Genomic DNA, 25008 nt, shown 5'->3' on the forward strand with positions numbered 1-25008 from the left:
TTGTAAATACAAAAATAGTATTTAAAATATGAATGTCTGTACTTTGGGAATTGCTCAGCCTGACAACTGTTGTAAATCCCAGCTGCTTCTCCTTTGCTACACTGGAATAGCCCAGAGAGCTCCCCAGGGAGGATCTGCCTGTGTTCTCTTACTGACCATCCCTTGTGACTGAGCTGCTGTTGCCTCCCCAGGAAATGATCCAGCTGGATGATATTCCCAACCTGGCCAGCCTGGTGTCCAGCTTTGACCAGCAGCAGCTGGCCAACTTCTGCAGGATCCTGGCTGTCACCATCTCGGAGCTGGACACGGGCAGTGATGACAAGCACACTCTTCTGGCCAAAAATGCCCAGCAGAAAAAAAACTTGGGCCCTTCCCGAGCTGAAATTAATCAAGGTAATTGTTGTGTTGTGAACAAATCAAAATAATCTCAGCAATGTATAAAGTTTTCCACTTCTCAGTGTCACACAGTGTTATGTTTCTGAAAGATGCTGGAAGTGTTGTGTCTTACAAAGCATTTTTCTTGTTTCACTCCCCTCAGACTGTTTCCTGAAAATAATGTTTCCTGTTAGTGAAACTGTGTAGCATTTGGTTTCATGTGGTGTTGCTAATTAGGTGGGTTCATTTCTGTCATTTCAGCATTCTCTGAGTGGCTTAAAAGAATTGGATTTGTTTTCTATGCCTTAGCCACATCCATGGACTTCCCATTAGCAGCTCTCAATAATTCTGTGCCCTCCATAAAATATGAATTCCTGAAGTAAAGCTGCCTGCAGTGTGGTTGCTGTTGGAGCAGTTCCTTCCCTGATTTTATCTGATATTGTCCTGAACAGGATGTCTTGTCTTTATCAAAAAGAGAAGTGTGTTTAATATTAGTTATGTTCCTCAGTGTTAGCAAACCAGCCTTGGAAATCTGTGGGGCTGATCTCAGCCTTAACTTTGGGCACAGTGCAGCTTTCCTTGTTGTGCTGAGTACTTCTCAGGTGCAGAAGGCTTGCCTAGAAGGATGAGTAGGAATTGAAAAAGATAAAGTATCATCAGATGTAGAATGTGCTGTTTTCAGCTCTTGCTGTGCTGAAAAGCTTTTGGGCTTCTGAAGCAGATATTTGCATAGGCCCATGCCAAGCAAATGTTTAGCTGATCTTTTTTTATGGGCACAATCAGAGACTGATTCAAAGGCTGTACAGTATATTCTATCTTTAAAACTTTATCAGGGAGCTTATTCTTTCAGAGATGCAGCTCTTTCATGTAATGTTCATGGCAAAATCTTTGTCCTTTTCTCCTTGCCCCTGCAGGTGGGAAGTGAAGCTTTAACCATGTATCTTTAATAAACAGGTCCTGTCATTAAATTGTTCTTGAAGGCAAACTGCACCTCCCCAAACATTTGCAGAGCAGTGACTCCTGTCTTTCCACTGCTCTTTCTGAGGGTGCAGCTCCACAGTTAAAACCCTCACACCTGGGGCTGCTGTGCTGTGTTCTCACCTATTTTGCACCATGAGGAGCTAATTCAGGAACTTTTTACTTGAGAAGCTGTCAGATTTCCTCCCTGAGCCAGTTCAGTCACTACAGACCAACAACACAGGAGGGAAAATGAAGGAGGAAAGGTGAGGTGGAGCTGCCCCTTCCCATGGCTGCTGCTTTATTTCTGCCAGCTTAGTTTTCAGCCAGATCAGTTCCTTGATAAAACTGGAGAACAGCACTGAATTATTGCTCTTTTCTAATCCATAACAGAAGAGTATGCTGAGTTCTTCCATCTTCAGATCTTTTTAACAATATACTTCTGTATTCCTAAAGTAGATGTGCTGGTGATCTTACACTGTAATCAAATTCTTTCTCTTTATTTTTTTCAGCTACACTTCTGAATATTCCAGGCTTCATCGAGCGGTTGTGCAAACTGGCCACAAGGAAAGTGTCTGAAACAACAGGGACTTCCAGCTTCCTGCAGGAGCTGGAGGAGTGGTACACCTGGCTGGACAATGCCCTGGTGCTGGATGCACTGATGAGAGTGGCAAATGAAGAGGCAGAGCAGAGCAGCACAGGTACCTGCCTTGCATCCCTCCACCCACCAGCAGCTGATGAATGTCTTAACCTTGCTCAGGGTTTTTGCCAGGTGTTGCTTTTGCTGTCTTCTGGTCCTGATTCCACTTTCCTTCCATGGAGGACTCACATATCAACATTTAGGTCTGACTGCTGTTTTGTTCTCATGTAACACTGATTTTTTTCACTGAATTAAAATTAGCTAAAGGAAAAACCCTCCAGCAGTGTGTGCCCTTTGCATGCCTAGCTAACACTGAGGGGTTGTGCATCCTCAGCCCTAACCTCCTCTGGAGGGATTAAAATAACCCTCCTGAGGTAAGTGGCCTCACCAGCATTTTACCCTAAAACTTTGGCTCATAGTTTTGATAGTGTGATCAATGCTTGGGTTTTTTTTTTGTTTGTTTTTGGGTTCAAATGCTTCATACAAAACAAGTGTCCCCTTCTTTAAAAAGGAAAGGTAGTTCCAGCTAAATTAAAGAAGTTAATTGGAAAAAAAAAAAGTTCCAGTGGAAGTGTTAATGCAACCTTAGGAAAATGCTTTGGAGCACGTGTGTGGTTTGTTTCTTCACCCTTTTTATGGCAAAAATGCAGTGTATGTCTGGTAGAACTCAAAATACTTCATACTCCTGTTTCTGCTCTTAGCAGGGTAATTCTCTCTAAGGTTATGAAATTTATTTAACTGTGGCCTAAGAATACTGGTACTGAGGTATGAAATAAAAATAGATTTAATAGTAAGTGCTTCTGATAATCTCCCATCTACTTTTATTACCTTTCTGCCGTGCCCTGGTGCAGCAGTCTGTTAATTCATTTAGGTGAGCCTACTTACTTTAAGGAGATGCTGCCATTTAGTCTGTTATGAAAATAGAATTTAAAAATCTGTTTTTATCTCCTCTAAAATTTCAGCTATATTTTTTCTCTAGCATTTAATTCAAATTGGTTATTTCCTGTACATTACTATTTTTAGTTAAGGAGAAAATTCCAGCAGCTGTGTCCTGCATCTGCAGTGTTCAGTGTAAAAGCAGCAACTGTAACAAATCCTTTCCTGTTGAAGCTGCCTCAGTCTCACATCTTTGCCATCTTTTTCAGAGTCTTCAGATGAGAGTGGGCTGGCCAACACCTCCACAAGGACACAGCTGCCCCAGTCCATGAAGATCATGCACGAGATCATGTACAAGCTGGAGGTGCTGTATGTTCTCTGTGTGCTGCTCATGGGCAGGCAGAGGAATCAGGTGAGCCCCAGTGGATGCCCACAGTCACACTTGGTGTCTCTTTAAACCTGAGTGCTCCTGAGTGAGGGCATGGGCACAGAAATGCCAGGGCAAAGCTCAAGGTACCCAGCTGGGGCAGGGCTGTCACACCCTGCTCTGGTGCAGGAGGATGCAGGAGGATGCAGCAAGTGTGTGGGTACCTGGATGATGTCAGGAGTTCTCCCCCCTCCTGGTGCCCACTTTGGATGAAGCCCCTTCAGGCTTTACCCTTCTTTGGCTGCTTTCACATTTGGAAATACTCTGGATGATTTTTGCAGCATATTGCCCTGACTTGGCAAAGTGTTCAACTGCCAGCACTTCAGTGCTGTCTGCACTGGTCACTGCCTGCAAATCCCACTCATCTGTTCCTTTGCCTTTCTTCCTTTTAAAATGAAAAAAAAAAAAAAAATCCCTGCCTCACACAGGCTTATGAAGAACCAGTCACTGCAGCTTGGCTGTGGTTTGATTTAACTAGGTCAAAAGCAGGTTGTGAAGGGAAAAGCAAAGCAATCCTTGGTGAGGTTTTGACAGGTTTCCAGCATTGGCAGTCTGCTCAACTCAGCAGAGCTTGGCATAGCAGGGGCATTCAGATATCCTGGACACTGGGAGGGCCACAGGAAAGGCTGTTGTGTTAGGCAGGAGAGGCTGTTGTGGGTACATTTATCTGGATTATTTTGTTCTGTGGCAGTAACCTCCCAGGGTATCAGTCACAAACACCCCTCAGGGCAATCTCCTGAATCTCTTAATCTGAATACAGGTCCCAAACATAACTCACCTGTTCCCTCCAAACCTGCAGCAGAGCTTGAGGATCCCCATCCCTGGAAGTGCTCAAGGCTGGGGCTTGGAGCAGCCTGGTCTGGTGGAAAGTGTCCCTGCCCATGGCAGGGCTTTAACATCCCTTCCATCCCAAGCCATCCTGGCATTTTGTGACTCTCAGCAGACACTTGGCATTAAAAGCAGCAGATTCTGCATAAGAGGAAGCAGAGGGAACCAGTAATTCTTGCAGAAACCATAAACAACTCCTAATCATGTTGTCATTCTTTTAGAAGTGCTGTTCCTGTTAGGCATGAAATAAAATGTAAACAAAGCCCAAAACATAACTGAAACTAGCAGAACATGGATCCTTTAGAAGGACTTTTTCTTTTCCATTGTATCAAGGCAGATAATTCATCCAATTCATCCCTGCCTGAGCTCCCCAAAAGAATGCAGGTTTATAGATTCTGCAGAAACTGCTTGCAGCCTGCACTCATCCTGCTGCAGCTGAATGTGCTGGATTCTTTCTCCCCCTAGGTCACTTGTGGTGTGTTCCTGTCAAATGTGACAAGGCAAAAAAATCTGCTGCTGAAGCAGCTAGCTTTGAAGAGGAATTTATGTTTTAATTTCCTGGGAACACAACTCTTATCCTTCATCTGCTATTTCTGCCCCCCTGCAGATGGGGAAAGCAAGGATAAAGGTGGCCTGCAGTTCACTTCTTCCCAGGACTGATTCTGGACTGGAGTTGAATTCAAATCTTGAAGATTTGAGTTACTGCATTCCCAAACACTTCTTATCCAGAGTCAGGGTTTTTTATTTGTTTGTTTTAGGGTTTTGGTTTGTTTTTTGTTTGTTTGTTTTTGGGGGAGTTGGTTGGGGAGAGGTTGTCCTTTGTTTTGTGTTTGTTTTGTTTTGATTTGTGAAATCCTCTGCCTTTAAAACACATGCTACATCCTTCATTCCTCAATCTGCATAAGATTTGTGTGGCAGATCTTTTTGTGTGAATTTGTGTGAATCCCCTGCCCTTCCTGAGAGCCAGGCACTGGAGCTGAGCTGTTCTCCATGGGAAGCTCTGGAATGCAGGCACAGAGTGTGCAGCAGCACCCTCAGACAAGCATCTCAGCTGCTTTTTGGTCTCTTTTCTTGGAAGGAATAAAAGCACAGGATTTGTGGTACCAGTCTGGGCAGCCAGAGAACTTGCTGGTTTTAGATTGGGTTCATTTTTGATAGAATTTATTAAGGGCAACACAAACCTGCTTCAGTCTGCTGTAATAATTGACATAATGGTCTGGCAAGGTGCAGCCTCCCAAACTCAGCCTGTCCCCAAATGAATCTCTGAATGCTTGATTTAAACTTAATTGCTGGCTAATTTGCATAAATTGATAACTCTGGTAGCAGTGACTTGGCTCCTCCTGTTGCCATGTTGGGGATGACCTCACCTTGGGAATAAGAGGTGTTTCTCTGAGATCTGGGCCTTTGCTGCCTTCTCATTATGATCACACCCTAAATTACTCTCCTAATGTATTTTTTAGGCTGTCCTGCATGTCTGTGTTGTGTTGAAGAGCCATCAGATGATTTCCTTGCTCCTGCTGTAGGGAGCCACACTGCACACACAGAAACTCAGCTTAGCAGAGACAGTTTTAGTGTTGAGAAAGAAAAGAGCAGTTCCTGTGAAGGTGGATGGCAGCAGGAAAAAGCCAAAGTAGCTTGAAAGTTGAATATAGAGCAGGGATTGTCTTGGCATCCTCAGGCAGAGTAATTGTAATGAGTTTGAGCTCTGGGAGGGAGTGGTGCAGAGGCAGAGATGTGACTGAGGAGCTTGGTCAGGTGAGCATTCAGAGCAAACTGAACTGCACCGATTTGAAATCTGAGTGAGTCATTTGGAGAGGAGCAGATTGAGGAGTTAACACTGAGTGTAGAGAGCTGCTCCTTCAGTGAGGGCTGAGGCTCTTGCAGGCAGCTCAGGCTCCTTCTTGGCTCCCTCCTGCTGTGCCTGTGCCATGGAGGGACAGGGCCACTACAGGGAGCACTTTGTTCTCAGAGATTCCTGTCCAAGAGTGTCTCAAAATAATGGAGCACCAGAGGACTCCAAGCTCAGCAGTCTGTGGGTGGGAAGGAGCTGGATGCTCCTCAGGTGTGTATTTGTGGTGTCCAGCATTAATTTATGATTTCCATCAAGGTGGGACAGCCAAGAGGAGTGCAAAAAGCCATCAGCTGTGCTGCAAACTAGAGCTAAAACCTGTAAAACAGCATCAGCTTCAGATATTTTTATTCATTTAGGTGTTTGAGTAAATAAAACAAAGATTGATCTGCGTTAAATGATGCTGCTTACAGTTCTGGATCTTGAGACAAGCTGGGGTGTTTTTAAGTGATTTTGTTTGTTAGTTTTAAGGAACCTGTCCATTACTTGGCTGCTTATTTTTTTGCAGAATGTTGTACATTCCAGTCATGTGGTTTTCATTTGAAACCATATCACAAGGAATAATGGTTGTACTAGGCCTACATCTAATAAGAATCCCACTTTCCCTTACTCCTCATCTTCTAAAGTCCTTACATCAAAAAATATCCCAGCTTGGACTGCAGTTATTAACCAGCTGTTCACACCAAAATTATTAGCTTTTTAAATATGAATTAAAGATATGTACCAGGCAGACTGATAAATGAGCAATTTGACTTTTTTTTCTCTAAAGTTCAGCTTCTCTTTAACCTGAAGGAGCAGTGTGGTGTGGTTGTGTTACTGCTGGACTCTGCTCAGGTGTTTTGATGAACAAAACCAATTTTGATGGGGTTTTTTTCCCTCAGAGGCCTGCCTGAGCAGCAGCTGTGTGTCTGCAAAGGGAAAGGACACTCAGGGGATTGAGTGGCTGCAGAATATCCCCAGCTCAGCTGTTTGGTGTAAAATGCATTTTCAGTGTGCTGGATGTGATGTCCTGATGCCCAAAGCTGCTTCCAGAGACACAGTGGTTAACTGAAGTGCTGGTGAAGAGCTTTATCCCAAAATAGATGCTTGGTTTAAACCTGTTTTCTATCCAATGTGGATGTTTTCTATCCACATCCACAAATGGAAACTGCTGCACTGTGGTTAACACAAACATTTGCTGTTGGAGACAAGAATTCACATCCTTTTGTCAGAGGATGACATCACTGTGCCCATCTGTTTGCAGACTGCATTAAATCTGTGTTTAGGCTGGAGCAGACATGTTTGTACCTCTCTTGTTCCCCAGGTTCATAAGATGATAGCAGAGTTCAGACTCATTCCTGGCCTCAATAACCTGTTTGACAAACTCATCTGGAGGAAGCACTCGGCCTCAGCCCTGGTTCTGCATGGACACAACCAGAACTGTGATTGCAGCCCGGTGAGCAACTCTGCAGTTCTGGGTTTTCATCCTGGCACACAGTTCTGAGGAGCTGTGCTGAGCATCTGGGTGTTTGTATCATCAGTGAGATGCTGTGTCACTCAGATTTTGGGGGATTATTGATTTCATTGAAGTTTATCCTTGGCTCATGCTAGCAATGCAGCAGGGCCAGTTTAGCCTCTCCCCTCTCTCCTGGTTTGTTTGTTCATTGGAAGGAAAACATGTTCATTTTGAGAGCTCAGAAAGGAGTAAATTTCTGGACCCTGGAGGCCAGAGGTAGAAGACAACCAAAATTCAAAGAAAAGATACCTAGGAGGGGTGCAGAGTACAAATTATGCCACAGTCAGGTTTAGGGAGTTGTGTTGGACTCTACAGTTTTTTTTTTCTTTCCAAACCTAGACATTCTGAATATGATCAGTACAATTCTAAGCTTTTTTGCCTTTGCAGTGAGAAGGAATTTATTACCTGTTATGTGCATAGACTTGGAGACAATCTCCACTTCTATTTTGGGAAGTGCAGCCTCTCCATTTGTGCAAGTCACTTGCTCTGCTGTCCAAAGGGGGTTGATTTGGAAAGATTTTCCATTCAGCTGTTTCATGCCTGCTTGATAACTAATGACAGCCAAAAATACTAAAGAAATGCTGTTTTTTTCTCTTTTCTTGTCTCTTTTTAGGACATTACTTTAAAGATACAATTCTTGAGGCTTCTTCAGAGCTTCAGTGACCACCATGAGTGAGTATGAGAAGCTGTGGTGGTTGTGGCTTGGTGCTGTTTGCCTGGTTGTGGTTCCAGGTGTCCTGGGCACAGGGCAGGCTCCATGTGAAGGGAATGTTGTGTTGTCCCTAAACTTTGTGTTCCTTTCAGCTCTTGCTGTAACAGCCTAAGAATTTGCTCTGTGGTGGGCATGTCTGAATGTGTCTGAATAGGGGTTTAACCATATTAAACACATAATCTGTGGCTTAAACCCAGCTCATTTTGTCTTGTGTTGAGATGAGCTGCAACATGTACAGGATGAGTTAACACTTTCTGGCTGAAGGAATAAGGAGGCAGCTTTCTTCTTTTTTGCCTTTTACTGAGAGCTGACAGTGAGCCAGGGAAATACAAAGAAATCTCCTGTTTGCCTTCAGAATAAATCCTTTGGAAAACTTGGGTGTGCTGGAATAATTGGAGGGGTGGTGCAGTTTGCTTGGGGTTATTTAATATTTAATATTTAATGCTGTGCTGCTGGTACAGAGGTGTTTGAGACTTGTAGAATTGCATCCTGCATTCCATCAGTCCTGAAAGATGGTGTCCCTTCTTTACAAACTCCTGTGTTAGAGCCATGTTGTACTTGAGGTGCTGCTCATTCCTACAGCCAGGCTGATTTTTTTCTGCAGGATTTTAGTCCTGTTGGATAGATTTCAAACATCAGCCTTTTTGATTGTGGGATATTAGCTTTGAGAATGCAGAGCTGCTGGACATAGGGAGGGAGGGAATGCTGACTGTTGTAAATCCTTCATGCAAGACATTGTTTGCCTGGGAATCACTCCAGGTATTCCAGTAAAATCTCTACAGGTGATGTTACTACTTAAATGGCTGCTACAGAGATCTCAGGTTTGTTTGAGCAGCAAACAGCTCCCAGCTGTAGCATTGGAGCAAGTGGAATGTGTGGAATCTGTTGGGGCTTTAAATAATTACATGAACTTTCTATGAAATCACAGATAAGCTGAGTTAACTGAGGACAAGATGAGAGCAAAGTGCTTGTGTGCTGGTGTTCATGCAGTGAAATTGTGTCCAAACCAGACTTGCAGAGCTGTTTATTGCAGGGAGAAAGGGGCTCTCTTCTCATTGCAGAAACTGTTCAGTCCACATCAAAGGCAGCTTTACACAAGAACTTCAGTGAGCACGAACCTGAGGAGAATGTTAGAAACAAGAGGGAGCCTCACACTCATCACTGCATCCTCTGCCCCCTGAGCTTTCCTAAAAAGAATCTTTGCTGTCTGATTTTGAACACTTGGAAAGCAGAAAGACTCTCAGGGAGCACACTGTGGGCAAAGGGGGCCCCTGGACTACATTTCTGCTCTGGCAGATTTATTCTTTACAGACAAAATAATTTATTTTCATTATGAAAAGTTCAGTATTTGATAAAGAATATATGTACATTCCTGGGTTTTTTATCTATTTTTATTTGGATCTTTACTTTTCATGATGTTTTTAAATATTTCCAGGGTAAAGTTTGTTCAGATAACAAAATACCAGGATGATTGAGTCCTTTTTTGCAGTTTCTGCTTTCTTACTTAGAAAGAGATTTATTACTTAAAAAGAGCAGTCAGTATAGGGTGGAGAAGAACTTCAGGAAATTGTGAAAGAGTTTGCTATTTCATACTAATTTTGGTCTGAAATTCAGCAAAATGTTGCTTAGATTTATAAAATTAGCATTGTCCAAAAGAAAATATTTACAAACCAAAAAATCCCAAAAGTCAGCAAAGAACCATCATCTGAAAGCTGGGCAGTGTTGGAAGTGGCATTTGGTGAATTTTGGAGGAGATTTTCCTGGCTGGCCTGGTGCAGGGAGCAGAGCAGGAATGCTGTGAAGAGCAGCCAGGATAAAGCAGCTTGCCCTTGTAGTCCTGTGCCTCTGCTTTTCATGAAATTGCATTTTTGCCTCTTGAATTCATCCTGCTTTTCTCCCCTCCTCCCCCCCTGTCTCGCTTTAGGAACAAATATCTCCTTCTGAACAGCCAGGAGCTGAATGAGCTGAGTGCGATCTCCCACAAAGCCAACATCCCTGAAGTGGATGCAGTGGTCAACACTGACAGGTGAGGGGGGGCTCAGGGTCACAATTTCAGAGTTTGGGAAGCACTTCCAGGGTAAGTTTGACATCAGCTGCTCTGTTTGACCTCTGTCTTTTCAGTGGGAGGTTTCCAGGCTTGTGGGATGTTGATGGTCATTAGCAAATCTCAGGTGGGCTTGTGCTCAGAATAAGGTGTTCCAAAAACAAAAGCAACTTTAAAACCCCTAATAAAAAGGGGGTTTGAGTTCATGGCTCAGATTTCACTGTGATGTCCTGGATCTGCTTGTCTGGCTGTCCTCATGTTGGGCATTGCAGACAGACCTGGAAAATAAACTCAAATCATCCCTCAAATAATTTAATTGCTGTTACATCTTAGTTCTGGCATTCAGGAGCAGTGTGTGCACACAGAAATGTCCATTTCCAGGCTGCATGAACACATCCAAGTGTCTGCTGAGAATATTTTAACAGCAGCTAATAACCAGAACAAGCTAAATTAGATTAACATGTTAAACCACTTAGAGAATCTCTTCTGTTGCATTTGAGTATCTGTTAGATGGACTGTTTTGATCTAATAATCTCTTTAATACATGATTCTGGTGTATAAAGCTCAGCAGATGGAAGGTTGTTTGCAGAATTTATTTTGTCAGAGTACTCCCAGGGTATCAGCAGGGACTTGGTCTGCACAGAGCAGATTTACCTCACTCCAAAAGGGAATCTCTAAGAGGATTTCTAGATTACAGTTATTATCATAATACTGTGTCTAATTGGGAAGAAGTTTTTTTTTTTTTCACCCCTAGCATTTAGTTTTCATGTTGCTTTTCTTGATACATGAGATCAGGGCATTACTTGTGAATGAATTTATTGCAGGTGAATGCTCCATTGAAGGTGCTGTTTAATACAAGTAAAATTGCAGTTGTACAGCCTAATGTAGCACACAGCTTTCCATACTCTGCCTCCTAAATGGAATTTAGACTTTCCTTTACATTTTATGAGGGGGGAAAAAAAGGAATTTCTTTCATTCCTAAGCTTGAATGTAGTATTTTCCTTTCTTGATTCACACAAGGTGTGAATTGGTATTTCTGAAATAATTAAAATTTGGAGAGAAAGTTTTTCTTTTGGACTTATTTGGAAGTCATGTTGCAGGTATTGCAGATACTTACCAAGGGCAGTGAGGAGAACTCCTGTGCTGGTAGAACTAGCACAATATTTGTACTGTGTCCTTCAATACTGAGATTTTGATCATGAAAAGCTGTGGAGCAGTGATTGGATTCAGTGCTCAGTGCTTGCCCAGCCCTCCCACTCAGCTGTCATTTCCCACCTGCTGCAGGAGCCTTGTCTGTGATGGGAAGAGAGGTTTGCTGACCAGACTGCTGCAGGTCATGAAGAAGGAGCCAGCAGAATCCTCCTTCAGGTGGGTTCACTGTGCCTCTGGGGAGGGGTTTGAGACCCCTGGGATGTAGCTTTGGTTTTGTCCAGCTTAGAGCAGCTGGGAATGTTGGAGAATAAACTGTGGAAAGGTCTGGCTTTGTTGTGCAGGTGGGAAGAAATCACAACCAGTGATTTTCTGCAGGATCAACAGATCTGCCTCCACTTCAGAGTGGATTGAAATTCCAGTGATTCCAGATCAGGAAACTGGATTTAAATTGCAGTTGCAATCCAGTACTTCCCTTGCCCTAAAACCAACACCTCCTTTCTTCTCTTTCTCAGGTTCTGGCAAGCAAGGGCAGTTGAAAGTTTTCTACGAGGCACCACCTCCTATGCAGACCAGATGTTCCTCCTCAAGAGAGGGCTCCTGGAGGTAGGGAAATTCATGTCAGGCATCCTCCATAGCAATCAAGAAGGATTTATCTGCAGTGAACCAAAAGTGGATAAAAATGGAGTGTTAAATATTATGCTGGGTTTAAAACTCAGCAGGAAATGCTCCCTTGCAGTAGTGGAGGAATAAACAGTCAGGGAGAGAAATCAGGATCACAGTTCACTGGATAAATCACAATAGATGCAACAATAATAAATTAAAAACTGTCCCTTATTCCTGTGTAACTGTGACAAATGCTGGGAACACTTAAAAAATACCTGTAATTCTGCTTGTGGCAGCCAGATGTGGCCATTTGTATAACCTACATCACTGGGAACTCATTTTAACAAAAGACTCATCTGAATTATCATCTTTAGTTGGTTTTGTGGCATTCAGTCACCCAAAAACTTGCAGATAAATGCTGTAAATACTGATTAAATCACAGTCTGTGTTGTGCTGCTGGCTTGGACCAAGCTCTGGCAATAACATGTTTTCCTCCCCTGCCAGCATATTCTCTACTGCATTGTTGATAGTGAGTGCAAGTCACGGGATGTGCTTCAGAGTTACTTTGACCTTCTGGGAGAGCTGATGAAATTCAATATTGATGCATTCAAGAGGTTCAACAAATACATCAACACAGATGAGAAGGTAAATATTTGTAAGATCTGTCCCCTTTGGCTCAGATTACACCCTTTTGTAAGCAAACATAGCACTAAAACTCACATTCATTTGCGTTTGGTGTGGTTTCAGAGCTTGGGGCACAATCAACATAAAGGGCTGAGTTGCCAAAGCCTCTCAGTGTTTCCAGCAGTGCTCCAGCTGTCCTGAGACACTGAGTGCTGAGCTGGTCAGCAAACATTGCCCTGTTCATGATCAGGCAGGCCTGAGGTCAGGCTCAAGGGTAGCAGAACATTTCCTGTGCAGTTGCCAGATTTGTGGTTAAGTAATAGTTGTGGACATTGAGACAGCTCCAAAAAATCTTTCACTGGAGCTTGCAGTGGGAATTCTTTCATGAATAAGGCTTAAAATACTTGGTACTGCAAACAGACATAGATATTTGATGTTATTTGAATTTAGAGCCACTTTAAGAAGCCATGGCTTTTGTAATTAGCTGTAAAATTGAGCTGCACATCAGTGGGCAGCTCTGTACAAAGTGGTTTCATGCTCTTGTGCACTTTGGACATTTAACATCAGCTGGTGGGTAGGTTCTGAATGGCCTTACACTGTTTTTTTGTTGCTGTAATTTTTCTCTCATTGCTGTTAGGTCTGGTAGGCTTTGGAGAAGGGATGTATAAATGTATTTTAAAGAGCTGCATTTATTTTGGAGGTTCTTCTCTAGTAAATGAACTCAGACATTCTAGAGAATGTCTTTATATTTCCTCTGTGCTTCCTGTGTATTGATCTCTGACTGGGTTTAGCTCTCATTGTGTGTGACTCCCTCACTGTATTCCTCCATAGCACTGTTTGTACAAAATCAGTGTAGGAAAACATGGAGCTGCAGGAATTCCCCCTCTTTCAAAACAATTAGTGTATGAAATCTCACTTTCAATGGAGTGACATAGCTTCAGAAGTGATTTTAGGGGTGCCAGGATGGCATTTATCTATTCCATGGTGTTTTTAAGTGATCCTTTTGTCAGCCCTCAGTGCCAGTGTTGGCTTGGGCAGGGTAAGGCAGGGCTGGGAGCAGTGTCTGCTCTTACCTTGTTCGAGATACCAAAAAGGTAATGACCCTGAGTATAAATAGACTTAAATCTTTGAAATTCAACACTAAAAGGTGTCTCTGTTCAGTTCCAGATCTTTTTAAATCAGATCAACAGCTCTCTGGTGGACTCAAACATGCTGGTTCGCTGCATCACGCTGTCCCTGGACCGCTTTGAGAATCAGTCTGATGCTAAAGGTGAGCAGTGGGGTGGGACTGGGGCTCTTCAGTGCTGATCATGGTTAATGTAAATCTGGCCTTTGACACTTTAGGGCTTAGACAAGGAAATGCCACATGGAAAGTTTGAGCACCCGTTCTTACTGCCCTGATGGTTGGATCAATGTGTCTGAGCCTCCAGTGCCTGGATACAGGAGTGTGCCTCCTGTTGATGGAGTGACAGAACTCTCCTTTGTCCCCTCAAAAAGGAAAGAAGCCCAGAAATTATCTCCTTGATTTGGTGAAAAAGCCACCTCATAGGCCTGGGGGACTTCACCTCAAACTTAAGGGTAGCTAATTGGACAGAAGCCAAAAAGTCCCACGTAGGTAATTTACTAGAAAAAGAAGAGAACAAAGAAACTAATGGCTTTTGTGAGGAGTTTTACCAGGAGGAAAGACCTCCTGCACCTAGCTTGATTTTTCTCTTGTTTGTTATTTTGCCTTTTATTAAACCTTTTTGTTTCCAACACTGCAACAGAAGCCATCCTGCTGATTTTTATGCCTCCAAAAGTAACTGAGCTATCTTGGGTTTGTTCTAGACCTCCAAGAGCTCATCAGACCTGGCTCAAAGGAGCTGCTGTAATGTGGTGGTGTTCACAGGGGTCCCAGGATGAGGGAAGAGATGAGAATCTTGACTCCATGTTTCAAAAGGCTGATTTATTATTTTATTATATATATTATACTAAAAGAAAATGATATATTAAAACTATACTAAAAGAATAGAAGAAAGGATTTCATCAGAAGGCTAGCAAGGAATAGAAAGGAATGGAAATGATAATAAAATCTTGTGATAGACCAGAGTATCTGAGACAGCTGGACTGGGATTGGCCGTTAATTAAAAACAACCACATGAGACCAATCACAGATGCACCTGTTGCATTCCACAGCAGCAGATAATCATTGTTTTTCTTTTCCTCTGAGGCCTCTCAGCTTCTCAGGAGAAAAAGCCCTAATGAAAGGATTTTTCATGAACTGTGTCTGTGACACTGTAACACCTGGTGGTTGTGTTTCTGCTCTTGCTGCAGTGGCAGAGGTCCTGTCCGAGTGCCGCCTCCTGTCCTACATGTCCCAGATGTCCATGAGAATGTCCTTCCTCTTCCGTCTCATCAACATCATCCATGTACAGACACTTACACAGGTAAAGAGCTGCCAGATCCTGCACTTGCCTTTCTGGGACTGCAGTGGTGAGCAGGGCTGAGCCTCCTGTCCCTGGAGGACACCCTTGTCCCTTTTTCCTTGCCTTGTGTGCAAGAACACTTCCACTGTGGGCTTTCCACAGGCTTGTTTTATAGGAACATGTATACAACAGCTGTCTTGGCATTTACATTTTTTTGCTGTGTCATTTTTACTTCCAGGAAAATGTCAGTTGTTTGAACACAAGTTTAGTTATCCTAATGCTGGCCCGAAGGAAAGAAAAGCTCCCTTTTTATCTGCGCACCTTGCAACAGATGGAATACACAGAGAAATACCCTGGCTTCATCCTGAACAACTTCCACAGCCTCCTGCGGTTCTGGCAGCAGCATTACCTCAACAAGGACAAAGACAGCACCTGCTTAGAAAATGTATGTGACCCTCTTAGCATGGCAACACCTGTCTGCCAGTCCCCTGGCAGAAATGGGAGCTTGGGAAGGGAAAGAAGGGAGGAAGTTCCCAGTGTAGCTCTGTGGTGCTTTTCACATCTCAGCCAAGCTTCCACAAGGCAGGTGCTGGGCTTCCCCAGAAACAGAGCCTGAGGTGGCTGTGGCACACAGCAGTGAGACCTGAGCCAGTGCTGAGAGGGAGGAGGAGGCAGGACAGAATGCAGTTCCCAGAGTAGTTAGTTAGCACCTTAGCCAGACTGTTCCCTCTTCCTGGTGTTGCAAACAGTGCAGGAAGAAAATCTGATGTAGCTGCTGGAAGCCAAGGGAGCATCCTGCAGGTTTCTGTGCCAGAGCTGACTTGTCCTGGGTCACTGGTGGGTAGGAATAACCAACTATCCAGTTATGTGGGTGACACATGGTCTGCCGTTGGGCTGCTGGGGTGGCCTTTTGGCTTTGAAGGAATAATGCAGGAGGGGTGTGAGCAGGGAGTGTGTTGGGTTTTGTGCTCTCAGGAGCTCCTTCAGCACTGGCTTACCTGCGGCACCACAGCGTCCCAGTTTGTGTTTGGACTGGACAGCAGAGGGCAAGTTTGGATTATAGGTGTACTGGTCCAGGCAGGCTGGGGTCACCCTGTGCTGCTTTTAGCAGCTGCCACAAGCACTGGGAGTCCTTATCTTCATCTGGAGAGTGTAGAGGGTGTAGTTGTTCAACACCCAGGGAGGGAGGGCAGAGTGGGGAGCCCAAAGTGCTGGTCACACTGTGGGGCTGGGCAGCTCAGGCTGAATAGGGAGTGATTTTCAGCTTTGGGAGGTGTTCCCTGCTGTGGCCTCCACTGACCCCTGTTGTCTGTGCCCACAGAGCTCCTGTATTAGTTTTACCTACTGGAAAGAGACTGTTTCGATACTGCTCAGTCCGGACCGGACGTCCCCCTGTGCCATAGTCAGCTACATCGACGAGGCGTACATGGACATTGACAGAGACTTCTCCGAGGAGTAATTGCCACCTCCAGCTTGTGATGGGCAGCTCGGAGGGTCCCTCCCAGCCCGGGGATTTTCAGGGATACGCTGTGTAGTGTGTGTGTGCAGCTCGGAGCTGCGGAGCATCGTCCCGCCCCTGCCGGCCCCCAGCTCTGACCTCTGAGACTCGGACAGCTCTCTGGGCAACACATTCAGGGATGTATCTTCCAGTTGTTCTGGGATAAAAATAATCACCTGCACAAACCAGCCTGTATTATTTTTTTTCTCCTCTCTCCCAGTCCGGCGGGGCTGGCAGAAGGGGTTTTGCTGACGTGAGGGTTCTCTTCTCTGTATGTGCCGGTTGAGGGGTGGCTCTCTCAGGGCTGCCAGGACGAGCAAGTTGAAAAGCACAGCAATTGCCCTCCAAGTGTGAGGTCCAAGGAGCCCATCTGAGCAGGACCCCAGCACCAGCCACGTGCAGAGCCACCACGAGGACTCCCTGCAGGTGTTAACTCTTCCACCGGGCTTTGGAATCAGGGCTTTGGGCTTGGTTAGAGCATGAGTGTGTGTGCGTGTGTGTGCTTTTAATTCCTGAGAGCCCCAGCTCCAGTCACCTCTTTACCATCGCCTTTTGGATCATTTGGTACTAAATCTGTCTGTGCATTAGGAGAGAGCCTCTGCTCCTGCTGTCCTTCCTGCACATCCTTCCCATCCGGAGGCGTTTGCAGTGCTGGAGAACAGAGACATTTCAGCAGTGGTGGAACTGCAACAGGGGTTGGCTTTTTCACGGAGCACTAGCATTAAAATGTACTAATTTTCTAAACTTGCGGCTTGTCCCTTCTTGGGTAACTAATCTGGTTTTAAAATCCTTTTCAGGACCATTGCTCTTGATGTTAACCTGCTATGCCTGGAAGTCTTATGTCAGTCTCTGCTTTCAGCCCTTAATATCAACACACACATTAATCTTGAAAGTGCAATATTTACTGGAGATGTCCGTTTTTTCCTGGATCTGTTTTAATCAGAATGTGTTAAATGCTGGGAATAAACACTCCTGGTTGAAAGTAACTTTGTAGGATATGTTGGGAAGGGGGAATGGGGTTTTGGCAGTCGATTGCCAAACCTGCATGTGCCCTGCCTGCTCACCAACACCATGTTGCTCCAACACATTCCAATACCCAGGAATGAGATACACTACACTTAAGCCACTACATTAAAGTCAGAAACATGTCTTGCAGCTACAGCTAAAAGAAATCAGTTTTGAAATGCATCATCTGAATTTTTTTAACATTTTCTAATTTATTTGACGAGATGACTTCGGCTCTGTCCAGGCTCCAGAGGGGTGAGGATGTCCCAGAGCTGCAGCCTTTTGTCTCGTTGTTGCCAGCAGCATGAAACCCACCCTGAGGCTCCCTGTGCTGGGGCTGGAGGAGTGAAGGAGGTGCAGCCCCAGGAGTAGGACCTGTCTCTGAGCATCTCCCTTCTCCTTTCTCTTCTACCACTCCTCAGTGTCCTGCTGTGGGCTCACAGGGTGGTCAGAGCTGCTGAGCTTGTGCATGAAGCTGGAGCCTTGCAGGAGCTCCTGGTGTCCCTCCCTGGGAGCTGCACCCTGCTCTGGTGAGGGTACCCTGGGGAGCTTCTTGCCACGGCAGCTTCACCTCTGTTCCTCACCAGGTCACCCCCTCCCTCCCCTCAGCTCATTTCTTTCTCATCTGTACTTTTTTTGTTCTTGGGTATTTGTGTTTTTGGTGTATCTTTGCTTCTTCTTAACTGTAATAGATGTACACTTCAAATAAATGCTTCAAATTAAAAGGCTTTTAAGTTAAGGGATGCCTTTTCCACAGTGTAGTTAATGGGTGCATCCACTGATTGCTGCTGTAACCCTGCACTATCACTCCCCTCTGTGTGTTAAGGACAGTTTGGGGCCCAGCTGCCTCTGCCTTGCCCCTGGGCCTGGGGGAAGCTGAGCTGAGCCCACCCCATCTCTGGGGGTCCTCCCAGGCCTGGCAGCACAGGCTGGGCTTTGCTTTTGGGCTGATTGAGAAGGGCACAGGGCAGAAACCGCTGGCAGCTCCTGCAGGGGTGGAGCGAGCTGGGCTCCAGGAAAAGGCTCAGCCCCAGGGCACAGAGGGTCACAGGCAAATCCCAGCTGGGGCCACGTTCCTTTGGGATGTCTGTCCATGCCAGATGCCACAACACCCTCATGGTGAGAGGGACCAGGCCCATGGAGGTGGGCTGGGAGGGAGGTGGGACCCCTGGCACTAACAAATACCTCTGAAGTGTGCACTGTCCCCGTGGATTGCTGAGGTTCGTGCTGCCCTGATTAATGCCGATTTGCTAACTGCAAATAATCATATTAAATGGAAACTATTAAAGAAATCTATTTTAAAGAAATGAGTGGAGGTGTCTTTTCTTTCCAGTGCCTTTGCCCAAGCCATAACCCCCTCCAGGGCTGTAATAGGGGGCTTTATGTATTCAGGAATAGTGGCTGAGGTCTGTCTCAGTTCTGGTCCCCTGCAGTTAGACGTGTTCTGGTGGGGAGGGATGAGGAAAGGGCTCCTTTCCCAAAACCCATCCCAAGCCAGGGCCATAGAGCTGGGAGAGAGAGGACCGAGCTTCTCTCCTGCCTGTGCCTCCCTGTGAAATGCTCCAGGGGCAGAGGCCAGGCCCTGGTTACCCTGTGACACAGCACAGCCAGTCCTGGTAATCTACGTTTATTCATGCAATGCAAAGCTGACAGTGACTGTTGCAGCCACTTGCCTCCAGCCTACAGCAGCAGCTGGAACAGGACAGGACAGGACAGCCAGGCTCCTAATGCTGGAAAAAATCCCCAAAGGGCTTTGGTGAGAGGAGGGATCTGGAGGCGCAGAGCGCCCTGCCACCCTCCAGCCCCGGAGTCAGTGGGCGGTGAGGCAGCAGTGCCACAGCTGGTGTGGCTGTGCCTGTGGTCCCTGCCCTGGCTCCAGGCTGGCAGGAGCTGTGCCCAACTCCCCACGCTCCCATTCCAGGGGTGCCCACCTTGGAGATGACCACATCCCTGCTGCGGGCGCGCAGTTTGTTGACCTGGCTCTCGGCGATGTCGGCGCGTTCCTCGGCGTCGTCCAGCTCGTGCTGCACCTTGCGGTACTTCACCAGGTTGGAGTTGGCCTGCTGCTCCTGGCAGGGAGACAGGAGGGGAGGGTGCATGGGGCACAGGGGACAGCAATGAGCTCCCCACATTGCAGCCATGGAGGCAGTCCCAGAGAGGGACAGCCCTGTCCCCCGTCCCAGAGCAGTGACGGGCACTTACTGCCTCCTCAAACTGGCGCTTGTAGCTCTTGACCTTGCTCTGCAGCTTGTCTATCAGGTCCTGCATCCGAGCCAGGTTCTTCCGGTCTTCCTCAGCCTGCAAGTGCCCCAGCTCCCTTAGGCAGACCCCAGCAGTGCCTCACCTCCACCTTTATCAGAGTCCCAGTGTTGCCAGGTCACAAACACAGCACCAACCTGCCCCACCAACCCAGCCTGGTGTCACAGCACCATCCCTTGGTCCCCCCTTGTGTCCCATCACTCAGGTCAGGAGGTGCTGGGAAATGGGAAGAAGGACCCAGTTGTGACATGGAGAAGTTTGTGCAGTTGTGATTGCCCACAGAGCCCAGAGGCAGCCCAAGCTGGGCTGAGCTTTGTGGATGGGTTCTGGGGTAACAGAGGCCAGGCAAAGAGGATTGTGCCAGCTGCTGTTGGACCAGGGCTGCACCTGTGTCCAGAGCTGCTGTACCTGGTAGCTCAGCTCCTTGATCCTGCGCTCGTACTTGCGAATGCCCTTCTGGGCCTCTGCCATCTTCTTCTGCTCCCCATCCAGCTCTCCCTCCAGCTCCCGCACCTGCAGGGGGCACAGACTGGCTCAACATTTGGCTCCCATGCACCAGCACCAGCCCAGCTACAGCCAAGCCACTTTCCCAGCTCAGAGAAGCCACAGTAGAAGCTAAAACCATCCTGAGCAGGGCCCAGCCTAGCAGGGCCTAGGGGACTGTCCCTTGATCCCCCAGAGGCACCACCTGTCCTCAGAGGGATGGGGCAGAGTCTGGTGCCACAGGGACTGGGGCAGCCCCAGGAGTTGGCTCCTGAAGAACAGCCAGGGATCTGCCCCCACTGTCTCACCCTGGCCTCCAGCTTCTGGATCTGCTTCTTGCCCCCCTTGAGAGCAATCTGCTCTGCCTCGTCCAGGCGCATCTGCAGGTCCTTGATGGTCTGCTCCATGTTCTTCTTCATGCGCTCCAGGTGTGCGCTCGTGTCCTGCTCCTTCTTCAGCTCCTCTGCCATCATGGCAGCCTGCGAGGCCAAGGGCAGGGGGACATCACCTCAGGGCCAGGCAGCCCTGCCAGGGCTGAGTGTTGTTGTGAGACCCACAGAGCAGTCCCCACCACTCTCTTACATCTGTGATGGCTTTCTTTGCCTTCTCCTCGGCGTTGCGACACTCCTGCACCGCATCCTCCACCTCGCCGCTCAGCTGGGAGACATCTGCCTCCAGCTTCTTCTTCTGGTTGATCAGCCCCATGTTCTGCACACACAGAGCAGGCTCAGTGTGACCAGGGCTGGTCACTCACCATGGCTGGACAGACTCACCAGTGCAGGCAGTGCCTCCTCACCTGGGAGTGGAGCAGGGTGACCCTCTCGGTGGTTTCCAGCAGCTCCTGCTCTGCCAGCTTCCTGCTCCTCTCGGCCTGCTCCAGCGCCGCCCGCAGCTCCTCCACCTCTGCCAGCAGCAGGTTGCTGCGGCGCTCCAGGGCCCCCACCTGCTCCTTCAGGTCATCATTGTGGCGCTGGGTGTCATCCAGCTCCATCTGCAGGTCCTGTGGGGCAGCGTGGGGTCACTGGGGACAGCCAGGAGCCAGGCTGGCAGCAGGGACAGCACTCAGTCTGTCCCAACCTTGATCTGAGCCTGGAGCTGGCGGCCCAGCTGCTGGAACTCGGCAGCCTGGCGGTTGGCGTGGTTCAGCTGGATCTCCATCTCGTTCAGGTCCCCCTCCATCTTCTTCCTCAGCCTCACAGCCTCGTTCTTGGCCCGGGCCTCTGCATCCAGCGAGGCCTGCATGGAGTCCATGGCGCGCTGGTGGTTGCGCCTGCAGGACAGGCCATGCATCAGCCACGTCCCCTGGGGACACCCAGCCCTGCCAGCTCTGCCCCTGCAGTGATGTCCCAGCCTGTCCCCTCACCCCACACACCTCAGGTTCTCAAACTCCTCGTCCTTCTCCGCCAGCTTCCTGTCCATGTCAGCCTTGATCTGGTTCAGCTCCAGCTGGATGCGCAGGGTCTTGCTCTCCTCGTGCTCCAGGGCTCCCTAGAGACAGCTCAGCCATGGGAAGGTGGTTCCTGGGAAGGGGGCTCCCTCTGGCCACCCATCCCACCCTGGCTTTGTCCCCCAGCCCATTGCCATGAGGGGCAGAGCAGGTGGAGCCACCCCAGGGCCTGCAGGGGTTGCAGGACCCCCATGAATGGGATTGCCAGGGGTCACAGCCTGGCTCAGGACTGTCACCCCACACAACCAGAGCTGCAGGGTGGGCCAGTGGCTCCTGGGGACAGCAGGAACATATGGGAAACAAGGACTCACCTCAGCCTCTTCCAGAGCTGCCTGGATATCACTCTTCTCACTTTCCAGCACTTTCTTCACCTTCTCCAGCTCATGGATGGTTTTGCCTCCCAGACTGATCTGGTCAGTCAAATCAGCAATTTCCTCTGCCAGGGACAGGAGGAGTTTGGTCAGGAAGGAGTTTGTGGGACCAGCCCTGGGCAAGTGACATCCCCATCCCCCTGCCCAGGCTCAGCTGGTGTCCCTCTGACCCTCAAAGAGCAGCCAAGGCTGTGCTTGGGAGACCTGTTTGTCCAACAGCAACACCCCCAAGGCAGCACCATTTGGGAACAGGAGCCATCTGGGGACAGGAGCCAAGTGGCTGTGCCAGTCCTCCCAGAGTGTGCCCAGCACGAGGGCAGGACACACACTGGCATCCCAGCAGGGCTGTGCACCCCCCCAGGGGATGTGCTGAGCAGCAAACCTCTCCTGGCCAACAAGGGACCCAATCCCACACGTCTGAGGACAGGGAGGAGCCAGGGGAGTGCCCGAGCCCAGTCCTACCCTGCAGGTTCTTGTTCTCCCTCTTAAGGGTCTCCAGGTTGTCCAGGGACTCCTCATAGGCGTTCTTGAGCTTGAAGAGCTCCGTGCTCAGGCTGCGCGCCTCCTTCTGCGACGCCTCCAGCTCCACCTGGCTCTCCTCGTGCTTCTGCCTCCACTCTGCCAGGATCCTGTCGAAGTTCCTCTGCTTCTTGTCCAGGGCGGCGCAGGCCGAGTTGGCGCGCTCCAGCTCCACCGACAGGTCCTCGATCTCGGTCTGCAGCCGGTGCTTGGTCTTCTCCAGCGAGGAGCACTTGGCGTGGGCGGCCTCCACGGCCTCCTGTGCCTCCTGCAGCCGCGTGGCCAGCTTCTTCCTGCCCACGGCCCCAGGGTGAGTGTGCCCTGCCCCAGTGACGCCCTGCCCCACAGCCTCTGGGCCTCACCACGTTCCTCCGCACAGAGAAATGCAAGGCACGACTCCCCAAAGATATTCTGAGACTCATGTTCTCTGAAGCTCAGAGAAAAGAAAAACAATTCTTGCCTCATTTGCTGCACCTGTGTTGTTCCCAAGTAGAATTGTGAACAACATTGTGAAAGATTGTTTACCTGAAGGGAATTAGTAATTAGATTCTAGTGTTAAGGGTTTTAATTCACTGACCAATTACATCCATGTGTGCCACTGTCATATTTTCTGAAAAAATCCCTTCTTCTCCTGGGAAGATGAGAAGCCTCAGCTTCTCCATGTTTTGCTGCTCTGTGGCATGGAGATTGTTTATCCAAACATGTGAATTGTTTTAAATTAATGACCAATCAAGGTCCGGCTGTGTCAAGGCTCTGAGGAGTGACGAGCTTTTATTATTCATTCTTTTCTAGCCTTCTGATGTATCCTTTCTCTTCCTTTAGTATAGTTTTAGTATAATATAATATAATATAATATAATATAATATAATATAATATAATATAATATAATATAATATAATATTATATTATATTATATTATATAATATTATATTATATTATATTATATTATATTATATTATATTATATTATAATAATAAATGAGCCTTCTGAGAACATGGAGTCAGATTCTCATCTCTCACCTCATCCTAGGGACCTCACAAACACCACACATGTGTGTGTTGGGACTGTCAGCTGACAGTCACAAGATGCTATGCAGTAAAATAGAGTTGAGTACTTAGCAGATTCATTTTAGATGTAATGTAATGTAATATAGAATAATATAATAAAGTAATAAATTTACCTTCTAAGAACATAGAGTCAAAGGCATCATTTTCTCCTCCTTCATCTGGGGTGCCCTAATTTTGCAATAGGCAGGAGCATGCTGTGTCACCCCAGGTCTGGGAGAGCCCCACTGCTGAACAGAAAATTGCCACCTACAAGGAGCTGACTTGTGCCATGGGACTTACTTGGCTTCCTCCAGCTCCTCAGTCCTCTGGATGGCATCAGTCTCGTACTTGGTTCTCCACTGGGCCACCTCAGCGTTGGCTTTGGACAAGTTCCTCTGGAGCTCGCCCTTGGCCTCGCCCTCCTCCTCGTACTGCTCCCGCAGCAGGTCACAGTCATGCCGGGAGGCCTGCAGGGCGTGGGCCAGGGCGTTCTTGCCCTGAGGGAGAGAGAGCAGCAGCTGACTCCGGGCTCCAGGACACTGCCCATGGCAGCTGGACTGCCAGCAGCAGCAGGGAACTTCTGTTCTTCCCAGGTGAAGAGCTGCCCTGCGTGCAGGGTATGACCCACCTCCCTCACAGTGTCACTCAGAGACCAACCATGCCCTGAAACCTCACCTTGGTCTCTTCCTCCAGCTGCCTCTTGAGTTCCTCAATGCTCTGTGTGAAGGAGACCTTGCCACGGCTCAGCTGGTTGATGAAGGACTCCTTCTCCTCCAGCAGTCGGGTGAGCTCCCCTGGGTTCAAACACAGCCAAAACAGCTATTTCAGGGCCGTAGGGCTGCAATCTGCACTAGCCCACACTCTCCCAGAGCCTGTGGCCTCCAGCTGTCCCAACCAAGGACGTGGGCAGAGGTGCACCCAGTTAAAGGCAAAGGATGCCAGTGAGGAATCCCTCCTGAGGCACACCTAGTTTTTCCCTCCATGGGAGAAGGAGGACTGTCACAGACATCTTTTATGAAAAATCCTTTCCTTAGGATTTTTCCTCCTGAGAAGCTGGGAGGCCTCAGGAACAAAATGTAAACATTGATTATCTGCTGCTGTGGAATGCAACAGGTGCATCTGTGATTGGTCTCATAGAGTTGTTTCTAATTAATGGCCAATCACAGCCCAGCTGGCTCGGACTCTCTGAGACAGAGCCTTTGTTATCATTCTTTCTTTTTCTATTCTTAGCTAGCCTTGTGATGAAATCCTTTCTTCTATTCTTTTAGTATAGATTTAATATAATATATATCATAAAATAGTAAATCAAGCCTTCTGAAACATGGAGTCAGATCATCATCTCTTCCCTCATTCTCGGACCCCTGTGAACACGGCCACAGAGGACAGCCTGCCT

At 47.6% G+C, this 25008-nt stretch overlaps 2 protein-coding genes across 5 annotated transcripts in view; one reads left to right on the forward strand and one right to left on the reverse strand.

Moving 5' to 3' along the window:
- The window catches only part of TRPC4AP (transient receptor potential cation channel subfamily C member 4 associated protein), a 36438-nt gene extending 18205 nt beyond the window's left edge, over positions 1 to 18233 (forward strand). The window contains exons 7-19 of the mRNA XM_074553815.1: positions 192 to 393; positions 1845 to 2033; positions 3118 to 3260; positions 7256 to 7387; positions 8061 to 8119; positions 10084 to 10185; positions 11488 to 11571; positions 11868 to 11958; positions 12463 to 12603; positions 13744 to 13852; positions 14896 to 15008; positions 15226 to 15432; positions 16309 to 18233. Of these exons, the coding sequence (XP_074409916.1) occupies positions 192 to 393; positions 1845 to 2033; positions 3118 to 3260; positions 7256 to 7387; positions 8061 to 8119; positions 10084 to 10185; positions 11488 to 11571; positions 11868 to 11958; positions 12463 to 12603; positions 13744 to 13852; positions 14896 to 15008; positions 15226 to 15432; positions 16309 to 16446 (1710 nt within the window). The 3' untranslated portion in view covers positions 16447 to 18233. The remainder of the gene's footprint in view (positions 1 to 191; positions 394 to 1844; positions 2034 to 3117; positions 3261 to 7255; positions 7388 to 8060; positions 8120 to 10083; positions 10186 to 11487; positions 11572 to 11867; positions 11959 to 12462; positions 12604 to 13743; positions 13853 to 14895; positions 15009 to 15225; positions 15433 to 16308) is intronic.
- MYH7B (myosin heavy chain 7B) overlaps positions 17202 to 25008 on the reverse strand; it is a 34909-nt gene continuing 27102 nt past the window's right edge. For 3 of the 4 annotated variants that reach the window (XM_074553814.1, XM_074553810.1, XM_074553812.1), the window contains 13 exons: positions 24291 to 24409; positions 23916 to 24112; positions 22513 to 22862; positions 21991 to 22115; positions 21605 to 21720; positions 21310 to 21502; positions 21029 to 21232; positions 20815 to 20940; positions 20541 to 20711; positions 20158 to 20262; positions 19693 to 19788; positions 19422 to 19559; positions 17202 to 19220 (listed from right to left, as the gene is read on the reverse strand). In XM_074553814.1, coding sequence (XP_074409915.1) covers positions 19215 to 19220; positions 19422 to 19559; positions 19693 to 19788; positions 20158 to 20262; positions 20541 to 20711; positions 20815 to 20940; positions 21029 to 21232; positions 21310 to 21502; positions 21605 to 21720; positions 21991 to 22115; positions 22513 to 22862; positions 23916 to 24112; positions 24291 to 24409 — 1946 coding nt within the window. In that variant the 3' untranslated portion in view covers positions 17202 to 19214. Of the gene's footprint in view, positions 19221 to 19421; positions 19560 to 19692; positions 19841 to 20157; positions 20263 to 20540; positions 20712 to 20814; positions 20941 to 21028; positions 21233 to 21309; positions 21503 to 21604; positions 21721 to 21990; positions 22116 to 22512; positions 22863 to 23915; positions 24113 to 24290; positions 24410 to 25008 lie in introns of those variants that run through there. The other variant, XM_074553813.1, reaches the window with a different exon arrangement.

This window comes from Zonotrichia albicollis, chromosome 17 (assembly GCF_047830755.1).
Source record: "Zonotrichia albicollis isolate bZonAlb1 chromosome 17, bZonAlb1.hap1, whole genome shotgun sequence".
Lineage (NCBI taxonomy): Eukaryota > Metazoa > Chordata > Aves > Passeriformes > Passerellidae > Zonotrichia > Zonotrichia albicollis.